Source organism: Camelus ferus, chromosome 9 (genome assembly GCF_009834535.1).
Source record: "Camelus ferus isolate YT-003-E chromosome 9, BCGSAC_Cfer_1.0, whole genome shotgun sequence".
Lineage (NCBI taxonomy): Eukaryota > Metazoa > Chordata > Mammalia > Artiodactyla > Camelidae > Camelus > Camelus ferus.
The window spans coordinates 22,257,446-22,274,128 of record NC_045704.1 but is presented as its reverse complement, the minus strand read 5'-3'; the positions used below and the strand labels follow the sequence as shown (position 1 = coordinate 22,274,128).

General features: G+C 39.6%; 2 protein-coding genes across 8 annotated transcripts in view; one reads left to right on the top strand and one right to left on the bottom strand.

Moving 5' to 3' along the window:
• LOC116665960 (zinc finger protein 701-like) overlaps positions 1 to 526 on the bottom strand; it is a 58,886-nt gene extending 58,360 nt beyond the window's left edge. The window contains exon 1 of the mRNA XM_032487417.1: positions 413 to 526. Coding sequence (XP_032343308.1) covers positions 413 to 526 — 114 coding nt within the window. The remainder of the gene's footprint in view (positions 1 to 412) is intronic.
• Positions 1 to 14,466, top strand: part of ZNF181 (zinc finger protein 181) — an 81,450-nt gene extending 66,984 nt beyond the window's left edge. Inside the window, exons 1-6 of one of the 7 annotated variants that reach the window (XM_032486164.1) lie at positions 3,504 to 3,652; positions 4,288 to 4,422; positions 8,455 to 8,575; positions 8,839 to 8,925; positions 9,916 to 9,989; positions 10,209 to 14,466. In XM_032486164.1, coding sequence (XP_032342055.1) covers positions 4,414 to 4,422; positions 8,455 to 8,575; positions 8,839 to 8,925; positions 9,916 to 9,989; positions 10,209 to 11,402 — 1,485 coding nt within the window. In that variant the 5' untranslated portion in view covers positions 3,504 to 3,652; positions 4,288 to 4,413 and the 3' untranslated portion in view covers positions 11,403 to 14,466. Of the gene's footprint in view, positions 1 to 3,503; positions 3,653 to 4,287; positions 4,423 to 8,454; positions 8,576 to 8,838; positions 8,938 to 9,915 lie in introns of those variants that run through there. The other 6 variants (XM_032486163.1, XM_032486162.1, XM_032486160.1 and 3 more) reach the window with 6 other exon arrangements.
• The last annotated feature ends 2,217 nt before the right edge of the window (positions 14,467 to 16,683 follow it).

The window sequence follows — 16,683 nt, the reverse complement described above, 5'->3', positions numbered from 1 at the left end:
GTGACATTTTCCCTCCATCCATTTATTTTCCCAGACTAACATATGTATTGGAGTTCACCTCCCCTAAGCCATTTTTAAGAGAAGTCACGCAAAATCAACAAGTGGGAAAAACTTGATTTACTTAGTAAGCCCCCAAGGGTATTCTCAGGCTTAAAGTCTAAAAGAAGTCCCTTTTTATGGAGCTAAAGCAAGACTTATTCCAATTCCTCCATGATGCAAGAGGGAGGAAAAGAAGTGAGATGGGCACCCCCCTTCCCATCATGGCCACAGATGGACTCCTTGACACCAGCCCTTAGCTCTCCTCAGGGAACCAAGCCAACCTATCAAGCAAAGGCTGTCCACTATTATTATTCAAACATATGCACACCTGAAACTTCCTACTGAGTTCACCCTTCAGTCAGTCTGGTGTTACCTGATACCAGTCACATAAATAATCAGAGATGCGGGATGTCAGAGGTCCTCCAGGATGGAAGGAGAGAACACGAAGTTCTTGTTGGAGGCTCTCCACAGGTTCTACACTGGGCATTCTGGGGTCAGGCTGGGGCCAGGTTGGGAATGGACAGGTCTTCAAATCAGTGACAGGAGAAAGGCTCTTTAGGCTCTTGCATTTAAAACGTTGATCTACAGTGGAATATGTAGGCTTATTACAAAGTGATAGATGGAGAATGAGCCAGGAACGAGGACAAAGACTTCTACAAGCGGTCTCTGCAGAAGTTTTTCACTATGGCAAATACACAGGATTTTTTGATGTCTCCCAAAGCTTAGAGTCTCAAACTTCCTTATCACCCCGAGTCTTAGAATAGTTTCAGCATCAACATGAACTGGCTTTTCTTCTCCCAAGTTCATATACTAAAATGTGCCCTTGAACAGATTAAATTCCAATAGCAAAATCATTTATTGTAGATACTGCCTAATAGAAAAGGGAAAGAAAGTAGCTCAGGGCTAGTGGAAGGGAGTGGGTTCAGCAAGGCATGTAAAGTGTATTCCTGTCTCCTTATTGATCTCTTTTGGACCTACATTCTTTCTCAAGTGACTGGCATATTTGTTTAAAACTGGCTTAATTATGCCTATGCCTCTACCTTTTCTATTAAAAATGCAAATCATCGAGCACTCAGGTGTTAGGGCTTTAGCTTTTAAATAATGTTCTTTAAGCGCTGGCCATAAATAGCTATTGAGACAGAAGGACTGGCCCTCCATTTAAAGTTTTTCTCACCTCTGCCCCCGGTCACATCTAGTCCTTTAATGTTAATCCTCCTTCTCTACGAGCTTAATTTATGTCCCAAACATCTGAGGACTCATAATGGGAAGGCTTCATCATTCTTCCAAGAAACTCAGGAATAAAAGCAGCAACAATGAAGAATCCCTATGTAAGATTTTCTGGAAGGACTGAGCTGGGACTTTATGTCTCAAATTTAGTTTAAAGTGGTTCCAGAGTGGTAGTAATCCCAAATCTCATGTGAAAATAAAATTATATATTCTCTGGAAAAGAATGGTACTTTCATTCAAGGATATTGGGAAGCCCTGTAAAACCCTTTTCAAGGACACACAAAGCTAATCACCAAAAAAGGAAGCAAAGCAAATTGAGTATAAAGAATTTTAAAAATGTTTACAAAGATTCATAAAATCTTCAGTTATTGGTATTATCAGATGCATATTAGGAATCAACTGTGCCTACCATGTTACAAAAATCTTTGAAAAACTGAAAAAACAAAACAAAACAAAACCTGTGAGGGAATCATGAATGCTAGATAAATCAGAATAAATTATCCAGAATGCAATATAGAGACTGAAAGATGGAAATTACAGAGGAGGATAGAGTGGCAAGACCTACCTAACAACTAATTGGAGTTCACAAGAAGGAGAAAGAAATAATGGAGAAGAGGCAATATATGGAGAAGACAAATTTGCTGAGCACAGGAAGATGCCACTTCAGACTCAAATTGCTCAACAAATCCCAAGCAGGAGAAAAAAAAATAAAGAATTTCACAACCAGAAACAGTATGCAAAAACTATAGAAAACATATTTGGTTTCTGAATCCAGTTCAAAGCCCAGGATTCTGAGGGGGAAAATTCTAATATTCTAGTCTCTTTAAAATCTTGCATTTGTCTATGTACTTCAATATTAAACTTGTACTTCAATATTAAAAAGGTCATTGTTCTAAAAGAACATTGCCCAAAAGATATGCAATATCAGAAAAGTAAATACTAAAGCCAAAAGACACATGAAAAGATTCCCAATCTTATTAACAACAAAAGAAATGCAAATTTAAGCCACAAGAAGTTATAATTTCGCACCTAGCACAGTTACAAAGTTTGAAAGTTTCACAAAAATCAAGTGCTGGCACTAACAGTTGCCAACCAAAGTAACTGCAAGCTATGGTAGGAGTGCAAATTGGTACAACTTTGAAAAAAAAATTGCCATTGCTTAATAAAGATGTAAACGGGAAGATACTTTGCACTAGCAAATCTTTCCTTGTTACATATTCTAAGCCTTGAGAGGAATCCAGTTGATGCCACAATATTAAAAAAAACCCACTGCTGCTCTAGGGACGAAAAATACAGTCATGAGATATACCAAGGTGCAAGCATTGCCTAATGATCTTATGCGTGTTAAGTACTCGACATCCACACGAAAATTCAGTCATACTACTTATAACTTTTAAAAAATAAGTAAATTTTAGTTAAAAGAAAGTAAAGGAAACAACCCAAATTTACAATAGTAGAATGTTCTGACCTAGGCACGTCTTTGTCCAGTGACTGTTCAGGCGGGCTGGGCAAAGTCAGAGACTGAAGCGCTTCTGGGGGCCGAGGAGGGTCAGAGGAGTGATTCTTCCCAGGACTGAGGATCTTTGTCCTCAAAGCCCTCACGGGAGTCCTATATTCGCGAGTCCCTCGAGGGTGTGCAATGCACATCGGAGCTGCAGCCAGTGCGCTAGCGATGACGTGACCGCACCAACTTCCGGGAAGTGCGGTGGGTCCGCGGACAGTTGCTGTTGTAACAGCCTGGACAGAGGGCATTCTGGAATATACAGTCCTGGGCAAGTCGGTGCCAATGCTCAAGGCCCATACGAGCTGGACAGCGTGGCAGCCGGGTTTTGGATGAGAGGAGACGTTCCGCTGGTAGAGGCCAGTTCTCATCCCGCAACAGCAAGGGCCGCCCTTGTCCAGGCAGGAGACCGTCTGCGCAAGCGGACGACGTTTCGCCGCCGCATGATTTTATGGAGAGTGTAGTTCTGGGCGCCACTGTCCTCCCAGTGCAAGCAGACGGTTGCCGTTAGCTCCGGAAGGCAGAGTCGTCAGAGACAACTGCAGACCTCTCGGGACTTTGCATGTGTTGCTCTGCGCGCAGCTTCGGGCGGAGTAGTTTTCTCACAAAGCCCAGGCCGAGTTCTCGCGGTGCGCCGCGCGGCCGCGGAGCCTTCTGGGAAGTGTGGTTTTTCCGGAGGCAACCGTGCGACGCACTGGCAACTTTTGTCCCTGACGCGGAGGCGGCTGAGAAGTGTATCCCCGGTGTGGCTCATCCTTGGTCCGCCGCTCGGTCGTCTCCGGCCAGGCTCGGAGTTCTCGGTTCTGGAATCGGGGAGGACTGTGGACGGCGCGGTTCCCTCGAGCGGGGCGGCCATTGTCCGCTCGCCGCGACCGGGCGCTTCAGGTACGCGTAGGTGCAGGCTCTGGACGGCCCCGCCCGGCTCGGTGGCAGCGAGGTCGGCTGAGGAGTCAGGCGGGTGTGGGTCCTGGAGGGAGGGCGGCCGGCAGGCCTCGGGCTAACGAAACAGCCAGGCGCTGGACACGGCTGCAGCAGCCTTCCTGGCCCGAGGGTCTGCCCCGCGGTGTGAGCCAGCCAGGCCTTTCGCTTCTCTGGGCCTCTAAGTCCTGCTTGGTGAAAAGGGGTAAGGATGCCGCTTACCTTATAGAGCTGTTAGGAAAAGGAGATGGGAGAGCGAGTGTGTGTAATACGCACTAAAAGAAAATGGCATCTGCAGGTTTTTTTTTTTTTTTAAGTGCAGTGCTTAAACCTTGAACAGATTGCTTCAGTATCGCCGAGTTTCAGTTTTCTCATCGTTTAAAAAAGAAATATGTAATGTGAATGCCTACCATGCATAGTGGTGAAGATCGAACGAGCTCTTATTTAATATTATTAGTATTGTTTTAAGAGTTTATCACTTATGTATATAATAGTTGATTTACACGCAGATAGCACGTGGTTACTTCTTGCCAAGAAACACTGTTAATTCGGGGAATGGTTGGAGCCCCAAAAAGTGATTCCCCATGTGATTTTCTATGCAGGTGTGTCCAGAGCTGCAAGATAAGCCTGATTTTTCATGACTGCGTTTTCCAGTTCTTGATCTGCCTTGTCCTTTTATAACAGAGCCTGGGAAAAGGACTGTGTTCACTATTGGAAACTGCAAGGACATGTTTCAGGTAAGTTAGTAAGTCCCCAAATCTTCTCAAAACACCTGCTTATCAGGACTCTGGGGTTTTTGCTCTAACTCTCCTACCAGTTACTACCGCATAAAGTCCATTTAGGAGCTGGATCTATAATTCCTTTCATTATAGCAAAACGTGGAGCCTGCAGAACTGCAAGGTACTGTCTTCTCTCAGTGCTCCTCTTTTCTGCCAGTTTTCTGCTAGAAGCCTCCGTGGAGTCTTGAACAAACCTTTTTTAAAATTACAAGTCAAAATTCAGGTTTGGAATTTTAGGTTATTTGCTTTATGGTTGTCAAAGCTGTATCATGTGGTCTCAATTAATGGTATATACCAGTTCTTTTCAGTTGTTCAAGTCAAGAGATGTTTGGAGTCATCCTTGATACCTCCCTTTCTCTTATAACTCAGATTCAGACACTCTAGTTGGATCTGAAATATACAGAGGATATCTACATGATTGGTTGCCCTAGGGCTACGACCACTGCCACCCTGGTCCAAGCCACCTAGATTATTGCAGTAGTTGCCTTACTATATTCCCTGCTTCTGCCCTTGACCCTCTTCAGTCTCTTCTCAATACAGCTGTCATAGTGAACTTCTTGTTATATAAAATCCTGTCATTCCTCAGAGTAAAACTCTTCAGTGGCCCTAATTCAGAATAGAAGTCAGATTTGTGTAATGACTAAAAAGCTTTGTACAATTAGTCTGTCTTATTACCTCTCTGATCTCATCGTCCTTCTCTGTCTCCAGCCACACTGGCCACTGCCTCCAGGACTTGGAAGTTGCTATACCATCTGCTTGGAATATTCTTTCCCTAGATATACACACTCTTGCATTCTTACCTCCTTTGTATCTTTGCTCAGTGGTTACTTTCTTGGTAAAGCTTCTCTGAACACCTTTAAAATTTAAAATTGCAGTCACTTCGTGACTATCACTTTAACTCCTCCATCACTGTGTTGTTATTTTTCAAAGCACTTATCACTCACTAACTGATACACTATATTTGTAGTATATGCATATGCCCTTTGTTTGTCTCCTCCTGCTGGAAGAGGTGTATTTTCTTTTTTGTTGACTGTTTTATCTTCATTATCTGGAGTGGTTATCTGTCATAAAACAGATGCTTAGTAAATAATTGTTGAGTGAATGAGTGATGAAAAAATGGCAGGGCAGAATCATGGGGTAGGAGTGAAGCCTGCACAGGAGAATGTATGAGTGGCGATGTGCATGTTGGGCAGAGTCTGTTTCTTAGGAATATTAGATAATAGAATTGGACAAACTTCACTTTTCTAAAAGAAGCTAAAGTGTGAACTGCCAAAATGGTTCATTGATTCATTTTCTAAACACTTAATGAAGAACCTGTTAGGAAGACTCTTACATAGGTTTGGGTATACACTGACATACAGGATTTCGTTACCTAGTGCAATACTGAGAGACCTTTCTACAGTGGTGGAAGTGTTCTCTTTGTGTGCTGTCCAGTATGGTAGCCTCCAGCCCCATATGACTGTTGAGTACTTGAACTATAACTAGAGTGACTGAGGAACTGAATTTTTAATTTTACTTAACTTTTAAGTTTAGTTAATTTCAATTTCTGTAGCCAAATACAGTGGCTACTGTATTGAGCAGTACAGGACTCGTACAGGACTGGTAGAAAAGCAAGAAACTGTAAGAAATTAAGATATTTATGTAATATCCTAAGTTCTGGGGACAAAGATGAATGAACACCCTAGGCTGCCCAGGCAGCTGAAGGGGAAGGAAGAGTTGAAGCATCCCTGGGGAAGCAAGGCTGGAGTTGTTTAGGTGGCACACAGTACCAGGGAGGCAGAGGCGGAAGTGAAGTTTTACCAAACTGAGAGAACACCTTGAGTGTGGGTAGGTAGAGAGGCCTATGAGAGTCTTTTAAGGAAGTACAAAAATTTTGTACAGCAGTGGTTCTCAAACAGGGGTGATTTTGTCTCCCTTAGTCCCACCCAGGGGGGACATTTGACAATGTCTGGAGACATTTTTGGTGGTTGTAACCCAGTGGGGGAAGGGGAGTTGCTTCTAACCTCTAAAGGGTAGAGGCTAAGGATGCTACTAAACATCCTAAAATACACAGGACAGCTCCTTGCAGTAAAGAATTATTCAGCCTAAAATGTCAATAATGCTAAGGTTGAGAAACCCTGATTTAAATAAAGAGCAAAGAGTATCTATTAGTGAGATTATGTGGTGTTCTTCTTTAGACTGTTAATACAGTGATACTCATTAGTATCAAACATAAAATGTAAAATATCTTTGCATGAGTGGAATAAAACAGTGCTTTATGCATTTAATATAGTGTTGATTTTTAAATTTGGTTTATCAGGTGGGATTTGTAAAAGCTAATCATTTACAGACCACTGTGGAAAATAGGAAAAGATGGAATTTTTTTCAGTGCATAGGATAAGGCTAGCATAATCCTAATATCTGGGTAAGAGTAAACACAAAAGGAAAAAAAAATTTCCCTGGTGCCAAAAGGGAGATCTCCCTCTCTTAGAATGTTTCCTTGAGAAAAACCTGTAATTGTATGTCCTCTCCCTGTCCCTTTGAGATGCTTGTAAATCTTTTTCAAAGCTAAATAAGCCTCTGCCAATTTCACAAAGTAGTAAGTCTTTCTTATGGGCCTCAGAGCCATCTCTTTGAATTGAAAACATGAAGGAAGATGCGCCTCTTATCTCCCTACCTGTGTGGGAGTTTAGCGTAGGCTTCTGGCTCCAAGTTCTAACTACCTGCTTATCATAAAGATATGAGTTTTATTTTTCTTTGGGATGAAGGCAGTTAATATAGATGGCTACTCCAATTACCAGGTGAATTTAGGATGAACTCTGTAGCAAATAATGCTGTCAAGTCCTCTTACTTAAGGACAAGTTATTTATTTTGAAAACATGTATAATGGATTGTATCTGCCTGACTTTATAAAAGGGTGAAAATTCTTTCTGTCCTTGCAGTCTTATTAGTGATTGCCTGTGAAGTGCATTACTGTCTGGTTTCATGCTTATTCAGTAATTAAACTGTTCTCTTTTTAGACCGTGGAGAGGATTTTGTGCTTGGTAGATTTGATTTTTAATTATTTCCCCAATACCTGACAAAGGTAAATTCCCTCTTTAAAACCAAAGACCAGTGTCACTGGTGAACACACATGTGAAATATCCAAATGAAGTAATAGAATATTGAATTTACACTTGGAGTGAAAAATTTGCAATAGCCAAACAATGTTTATTTCACTAATGAAAGGCAGTAATAGTGCCATTTTAAATACATACATTTTTTTGCACGTATTTTAATTTGACTAACCAGTAAATTATTATTGAACATTTAAGCTTTCTTCTAAAATTTTGCTATTTTAAATAATACCATGAATGAGTAGTATTGGGAAGAAATCTATTTCCTTAGAATATTTTCCTTGCAATGTGTCTTTTTTTTCTTTGCCCTTACTTTAAGGTTGTATTCAAGGACTACCTGTGTCATAAAACCATCCTTCAGTCTTCTTGCCCAGGGGTCTCAAATTATTTTAATTATAGATTATGAATATGAGGTTTAATTATGTGCATAAATGTTTTTGCTTTCTGTTTATAAATTGGTTATGTATGTGTCTATCTTTAATATAAAGATGTCTTTTTTCTGAACCTATTGTATTCTTTTTTTTTTTTTTGAACTTTAGTGGGTTATCATGTTTTATTATTTACCTGGCATGTAAGTTATAAAAAACCCAATAAGCACTTGACTATATGCTGTCAAGTATTGAATGCTGATTTTTAAAAATTTTATAATTCTATTCCCTTTTACAAAATTAACTCTCCTGAAGGAGAGCTTTTATATTTGTCTCTCATCTGTATTGGACACCACCACCAAGAACGTAATTATCCAGTTATCACTTAACTTAGATCAGATTCCTGATCATTGTCACAACTATTGAATCTTGTTCCCTTTCTTCCACACTAGCATAGTTTTACCCCTTGACCAGTGACAGAAGCGGCCTAGGCTATTGGTTGAGCCTAAATATGTGTGCTATTTCAGGTGACATTTAGTGATGTGGCTATAGATTTCTCTCATGAAGAGTGGGGATGGCTGGATTCTGCTCAGAGGGATTTATACAAGGATGTGATGGTCCAGAATTATGAGAACCTGGTATCTCTAGGTAAGCATATCTCCCCCTCGACTCCAGTGAGGGAAATCTTTCTTCTGCCACTCTGAATTGCTAGAGATCTTTCTTAGTAAATAGCTGAATTTTTGTTTCACGTTCCCAAGGAAATACATAGCTCTGTTTTGTCCTGCCTGAAGCTTATCTTCCCATTTTAGTGAACATCCTTCAGACTTACTTTGGTCCCTATTTTGATGTTGGTCTCTCCTCCATGAAGACCACAGCTTGAACAATTTTTGTTCTGTAATTTTCCCTGTAAGCAGGTCTTTCCATACCTAAGCCATATGTGATTGCTTTATTGGAGGAAGGCAAAGATCCTTGGATGGTGGAGAGAAAACTGTCAACAGGTATGTTTCCAGGTAAGTCATGGTGAATCAGGCAAAAGAGGTCTTTGTTAAGATGCTTGTAGAAAGTGTGGAGGCATTTTAGGATATTTAAGACATAATGTATTCAGAGATCCAAAATGTAACAAAACTGAGGGATCCTTAGCTTAGATTTTAAAATGACCATTCCTCTATCTCAAATTATCTTTCTGTATTATGTCATCTAATTAACAGTGGGGGTTTTTGCTTTCATAATAATTCAAATTGTTGTTTATTTGAAATGAAATAAGGCAAATTATTCTTTGTAAGTCCATGTAAGTCTAAAAAAGCTGTCAATTAGATGGAAAATCAGTTTTCCCCTAAAGCAGAACTTCAAAGATCAAATATGAACATAAGTGCTAGAGGAAGTAAGGGATGTATAGGAAGGTTTCTAAGAATGATATTTTCTAATGTCAATAAATATTATGATTTCACACAGATCCTACATAAACTCACTAAGCCTCAATCTTTCTGAACCACAGAGTATTTAGATTATTTTGTCATTGTAGCTGTTTAATGCAGTGCTATAAATTCTGCATTTTAAGCATACTAGTCTGACTGAAATTGAGATTAATCAATTTAATTGAGAAGTTGCAGAACCAAAGCTGTGTGAGATAAGATGTGGTCTTTCACATAAGTTTAAAAGGCACAAAGTATTGGCTTGGGATCCAGAAAGAAATGCCTTCTGCATTTTCTTTCTGATAGATTCAATTTTTTCTCATGTACTGATTGCCTATATTTAACCATTTCCCGTAATATACTCTGCCTCTGAGCTGTCTGTATTCTCTGTACTCCATTTGAACTTTGTTCAGAAATCATTGAATATATGAGTTTTATCAGAGCATGTGTTTTCTTGTGAGGGTACAGGGGGATGACTTAATTTTTATCCAGTTCTCTTATTTCTACCATAGAGGTTTCTTTTCAAGAAGTTAAAAAAAAAAAAAAGCAGTATTTTGCTCTCTTGATATATTACAGATTGGGAATCGAGATGGGAAAACAAAGAATTATCAATGAAGGAGGATATTTGTGATGAAGATTCACCCCAAACGGTAATAATGGAAAAAATTATAAAACAAAGTCATGAATTTTCAAATTTTAACAAGGACTTGGATTATATAGAGAAGTTGGAGGGCAAGTGTGAAAACCAGGTAGAACATTTCAGACCAGTGACCCTCACCTTTAGAGAAAGTCCCACTGGGGAAAATGTTTACAAATGCAGTACATTTAGAAGCATCTTCCATTTAAAGTCTGTTCTTTCTGAACCACAGAGAATTTCTGCTGAAGGAAAGTCACATAAACATGATGTATTTCAGAAGAACATACCAACAAATTCAGTTTTAAACAACGAGAATGTCAATGGTGGAAAGAAACTTTTGAATTCTAATGAAAGTATGACAGCCTTCAGCCAAAGCAAATCTCTTGCCCTTCACCAGACTTATAACAGAGAGAAAATCTATACATGTAGTGAATGTGGGAAATCCTTTGGTAAACAGTCAATCCTTAATCGCCATTGGAGAATTCATACAGGAGAAAAACCGTACGAATGTCATGAATGTGGGAAGACTTTTAGCCATGGCTCATCCCTTACTCGACATCAAATAAGCCACAGTGGAGAGAAACCTTACAAGTGTATTGAATGTGGGAAGGCCTTTAGTCATGTTTCATCACTTACTAATCATCAAAGCACTCACACTGGAGAGAAACCATATGAATGTATGAACTGTGGAAAGGCTTTTAGTCGTGTTTCACATCTTATTGAACATCTGAGAATTCATACTCAAGAAAAACTCTATGAATGTCGAATATGTGGGAAGGCCTTCATTCACAGGTCATCTCTCATTCACCATCAGAAAATTCATACTGGAGAGAAACCTTATGAATGTAGTGAATGTGGAAAAGCCTTTTGCTGTAGCTCACACCTTACTCGACATCAAAGAATTCATGCTATAGAGAAACAATTTGAATGCAACAAATGTCTGAAAGTCTTTAGCAGCCTCTCATTTCTTATTCAGCATCAGAGTATTCATTCTGAAGAAAAACCCTTTGAATGTCAAAAATGCAGGAAATCCTTCAACCAGCCTGAGTCACTGAATATGCATCTGAGAAATCACACTAGATTGAAACCTTATGAATGCAGTATATGTGGGAAAGCCTTCAGTCATAGGTCATCCCTGCTTCAACATCACAGAATTCATACTGGAGAGAAACCTTACGAATGTATTAAATGTGGGAAGACGTTCAGCTGTAGTTCAAACCTTACTGTGCATCAGAGAATTCATACTGGAGAAAAGCCATATAAATGTAATGAATGTGGGAAAGCTTTTAGCAAAGGCTCAAATCTTACTGCCCATCAGAGAGTACATAACGGAGAAAAACCCGGTAGTACAGTAAGTGTGGAAAAGCCTTTAAGCCACATGAATTACTATTCATGTGAAAGATCGTATAAGAGAGAAACTGTATAAACAAGGTATTCGTCATAATACGCTACTCATAGATCCGCCCTGATTCAACATCAGAAAATTTTTACTGGAGAAAGGTCTTATGAATGTACTGAAATGGGGAAATCTTTAGCAGTGATACAAGCCTTATTGTCTGTTACAGTTCACACTATAGCGAGACTATAATATGAAGGCAATATATGTGGGGAAGCCTTAGCCAGCATTAATCTCTTGATTGACATAAGTAAATCCACACTGGAGAAAAACCCTTTACATGTAATAAGTATGGGAAAGACATTAAGCAATATGACTCTCTTAAAAAGCATTAAACACATACAGGGTAGATGCAACATGAATATAAAAATTGTGGGAAATCCCTCAGTTAAAACGCATCTCTCATTCTACATCAGAGAACTCACACTGGAGAGAAAAATGTAAGAAATGTAGCCAAGTGTTCACTAAGTGTTCTTAGCTTGCTAGACATCAGAAGATTAATGCTAGAATCACCTGAAACATGTAGGAATTACGTGTAAGTGTTCCTTTGCAATGATGCTAATTTGTAAACAATTCTACAGGAAAACCAATAAGCATATTATAAGTGAATATGCATATCTTATAGTAGCAGCATGCATTTTACTCGAGTCCTACATAGAAATTATCTTTAGCTAATGGGCATGTGAAGATACTTGTCACCCAGTGAGTCCAGCAAATGTTATAAAGTTGAAAATTAAAGTTGCAGTAGAAGTAAAAAGTGGCGTGCATAAAATTTTTGGTCTCTAATAAAATCATTCTGTATATATTGAACGCTTTGACTGACACACTGATATTTCTTACAAAATTTTCCACTACTTTCCTCTTGAAGAATTAAGATCAGCATTACTGTATAATCTTTATGGGAGACTAGCATACCTAGGAAAAACATCCTGATCTCTGTGCTAAGAATGTCGCCATTTTGGTGAGGATGATCCACAGTCCATTTCCAGTTGACTTAATTCACACATTTTAATTTTTACAAGTACCATGAGAACATAACCCAAGAAACTACGTACTATGAGAGATCAGAGCAGGGTGGATGTGTTTTTTAATCTGAATCCTAAGGGATGAGTGCTAATGATAGTAGCCCTCCATAATTGCAGATTCTACATACGCAGATTCAACCACTCGCAATTGGAAAAATAAAAGTTTTTATCAAGGAAGTTCTGAAAAAGCAAAACTTGAATTTGCTGGCAGCAATTATTTATACAGCATTTACACTTTTTTACAGCTATTTACGTGACATTTACATTGTACTAGGTATTATAAGTAATCTAGGGATGATTTATAGTATGAAGGAGGCTGTGCATAGGTTATAACGAATACTGTGCCATTTCATGTAAGGGACTTGGAGCACCTGCAGATTTTGGTATCCGTGGAGGGTAAGGGAGTATGTTGGTCTGGAACGAGTTCCCTGCGAATACTGAGGACAACTGTAGGCAACTGTGCAAGAACACGCGCTTTTGGGGATCATTTTAGGCAAAGCAGACAAGCAAGTTCTATCAGGTTTGCTGCATCTGGAATCCGTTATCAGTGTTAAGTTTCAAGTTTTGTGGCTTTGAGGTGTTTCTGCTGGCAGCATCACTAGTAACAGCAGTAATTTCCCCATCCCTTGATCAGTTATGGGGGTTTGGAATTTAATAGTCCAGAGCTGTGCCCATTACTTCTCCAGCCTGCTCACCAATTTTGACAACATTAATTTCCTATATGTCTTCTTGAAATATTTAAGACAGTTTTTGCTTTCTACACTGAACCTTGACAGATAATTATGATCTGTAAGGGGGATGGCTTCAGATATTCTAAGCTTCAGATAAGAAATGAATAGCTTTATTGCCCCTACAGTTTCCCATTTCTTGCTACTGCAAAGGTGATAGAGGTCAATGATTAGGATTGTATGGGTGCAGTTGCAAGTAAAGCACAGTTACATAGTTTGTATTTCAGATTATGTTCTCTATGGCATTTGATAGTTGTAAGTAAAATTATTTTAAGAAGGAATATCATTGATACAGTTCTGGTGTGGAATGAGTGATAGGGTTTCCAACTGTAGACAAAATATTCTACTTTGGTACATGTGCTACCTTAACTGAAAGCCAAGAGGTGAAGGCACATTCCATAGCAATTCACACTAGAGACAGTGGGTTTGGAATTGGAGGGTAAGTTTTTAATATTAAGAAGAGATTTCTCTTTCCTTTTAATAGTTATAAGGTTTACTTTGATACTGTATGGAATGTTGAAGGATCTTTCAGAGACTTATAATTAAGGGAGCATGGCATGGTATCAAACAAGGATTAAAGATAGTTGTAATTATGGATAGACTGGCCCCTACGTGTACATTTAGTTGTGGAGTAATGGCAGTAGCTTTAGGTTTCTCCCATTCTCTGTCCTTCTGTGCTCTCCCAAGCACTGGTACTACAAAGATGAAGTAGTCCTTTAGTCCCCCAGGTTTTATTTGCTTTCACTACACAGTTTTATGCCATTTTGTTATGAGAGGATTCATCCAAATGCCCATACTTTGTCATTTAAAAAGCATGAGCATACACATGATAATGGTTTATAATTCCTGATTTAAAGTAACTTCACAATGATACTGAACTGGGAAAAGAAAGCCAGAGATTTAAATAAAGGTAGAGAAGATTTTTAAAGAAAGCAGTAAGAGGATACGGCTGTACCTTGTCATCGTAAAAGACTGAGCTGAGATCATAATGCTGTTATAATGTCACTGATGGAGAATCATGCTCGGTTATGACTTAACCATTTCTTGAGCATTTACTGTGGGCCTGATAAATAATACACACTCCATACCCTCCAAGAGCTTAAAGGTGTGTGTATGTGAAGAGCACGGGCTCTGGGCCACGCTGACTGGGTATGATCTAAGTTGCACGTGTCCTGGCTCTGTATGACCTTGGACAAGTTAACACGCTGTGCCGTGCCTCAGTTTCTCCATCTATAAAATGATCATAGCATCTAAGGATTACTTTGAAGACTAAATGTGTTAATCAGTGTAAAATGCCTGGTGCCTCAAAAGCATTCAAATAAACATTAGCTATTAATTTCATTGTCATTGTCTTCACGTGGCTGCTTCATCATTCTGGTCTCCAGTGTCACATCTAGTGGGTCTTCCTAATCACCTGTCACTCACCTACTTACTGTTCACCTTTTGGGGGTTTCTTACAAGACATTTCCATTTCCTTCCAACAAATCTCCCTTTGGCATTTGAGCCATCTTTGCAAGGAATATATTTATTATTCAAAATACTCTGAGGAGACACAAAGGACACCAGATAGGAGAAAATGAGACAAGAACACAGCAGGACCGCAGGAAGTCAGGAGGGCTCCCTAACGTGTTTTGGAGAAAAAGCAGAATGAATAAGGCTTCAGGTCCCTGTATGGAGGAGAGGTGAGGCTTTACCCAGTGAGACCAGAAGCCTCAAGTACCTTGGCATCACCTCTTGTTACAGGGTTCTCTGGGCTGAGTGCAGCTGCCCTCACTGTTCCTGAATAGAGGTTACAGCCATGTTACTGAAGGTCACCAATGACTAGAAAGTCAGACTAGTTTCAATAGCCTTGGGCTAGTCAGATGTTACTATAGGCAATTGTGCAGTTACTGGTAAAGATCCTGAAAGAACCAGGGCACATATCACTGAGCATTTCTTGGGAGACCTGCTCTGTACAGGGCATCAAAGGGGAGTCAGACATTGCCTTTTAAACAGGATGCAATTGTGTTATAGAAAAAAAATGCCTATGATTTTGTTCTCAAAGGACGATGACAAGGCTGTGTGGCTTGAAAGACACAGAAAGTAAGCTCTGGCATTAAAGATGAATAGGGAAAAAGTTATAGTGGTAACAGTATTGCTAGCAGCTGAGCCTCATGGCTGTATACAGTGTACTGCACACCTGCACTGTATGCTGAGGGCTGAGGTTGCAGCATTTAAGAATTAAATGTTCCCAGCTCTGGACCCAAATTCCTGGGTTTGAATCAGCCTATTGATACTGACACTTGTCTTCCATTAACCTTAAGAAAATTACTTCATTTCTCAAGCTTTGATTTCTGCATCAAAACTAATTCCCACTCTAACTAGGTGGTTGTGAGAATTAAAGAGAAAATACTCATAAAGCAAACAATGGAGTGCCTGGCACACAAAAGTTGCTCAGTGTGGTTTTTCTTAGTTTTATTAATTCCCCCACAGACTATTAGGTAAATGCCATAATCATCTCTATGGCACAGTCAGTGACTTGAGCCTCAGGCAGCACCAGCAAGTCTCCCAGAGTCACGCATCTCAGGAACACAGGCTGAATCTGAACATCCAGTAGGAGATATGAACTACAGTTGCCCGCCTGGCAATACTGTAGCTCAGAAGATCAAGGTTTCTCTTAGCAGTCACACTGGTCCTCTCATGCCTCCTTGAATAAGAAATATTCCCTTTAGCCATGCTGTTCTTTCAGCCTAAAATGTCCCCAATAACCCCCAAGTTCACCTGCCAGAAGGACAACTGCCTACCCTACAAAGTATCATCCCAGGCTTCCTCAGGCAGTAATGGGGGAAATGAGGGATGAAGAGCCCCTAATAATGGATAGATCAACCACACAGAAGATAACTAAAAAAATAGAGGATCTGTTAGTCAATAAACCAACTACACCTCATGAACTGGATTAGTGCTCTTATAAATGAGATCCCACAGAACTCTAGCCCCTTTTGCCATGTTTGGACTGAGAAGTCTGCAGCCAGAAAAAGTCTGACAATTCTGGCACCTTGATCTCAGACTTTGAGCCTTCAAGAACCGTGAAAAATAAATTTCTGTTGCTTATAAATTACCCAATCTCTTGTATTTTGTATAGTAGCCTGTATGGACTAAGACAGCAACCCATGGGCCAAAGAGGGATCCAAAAATTAAATCAGAAAATACTTAAAAGACTTATGAAAATGATAATGAAAACACAACCTACCAAAATTTGTGGTATACACCAAAAACTGTTAGGAGAGACATTTACAGCAGTAATTGTCTACATTAGAAAAAAGATTTAATAGAAGAAATTAAAAAAAAATTTTTTAAAGAAACATGCTGAGTGAAGTTATGGCTGAATCTTACTGACTATTGAAGACTGAAGAAAGTATTTCTCCAAAATGTCTCCTTAGATCTATATTGTGCGATTATCCTGAGAAGTGGTTACTGCCCCCAAACTTGAGTGATAGCATAAACAACCTGCATTTATGGCAGGCAGTGAGGGAGGTTCTCTCTCCATCTAGCCCTCACAAAGCCAGATGGAGAGATAAC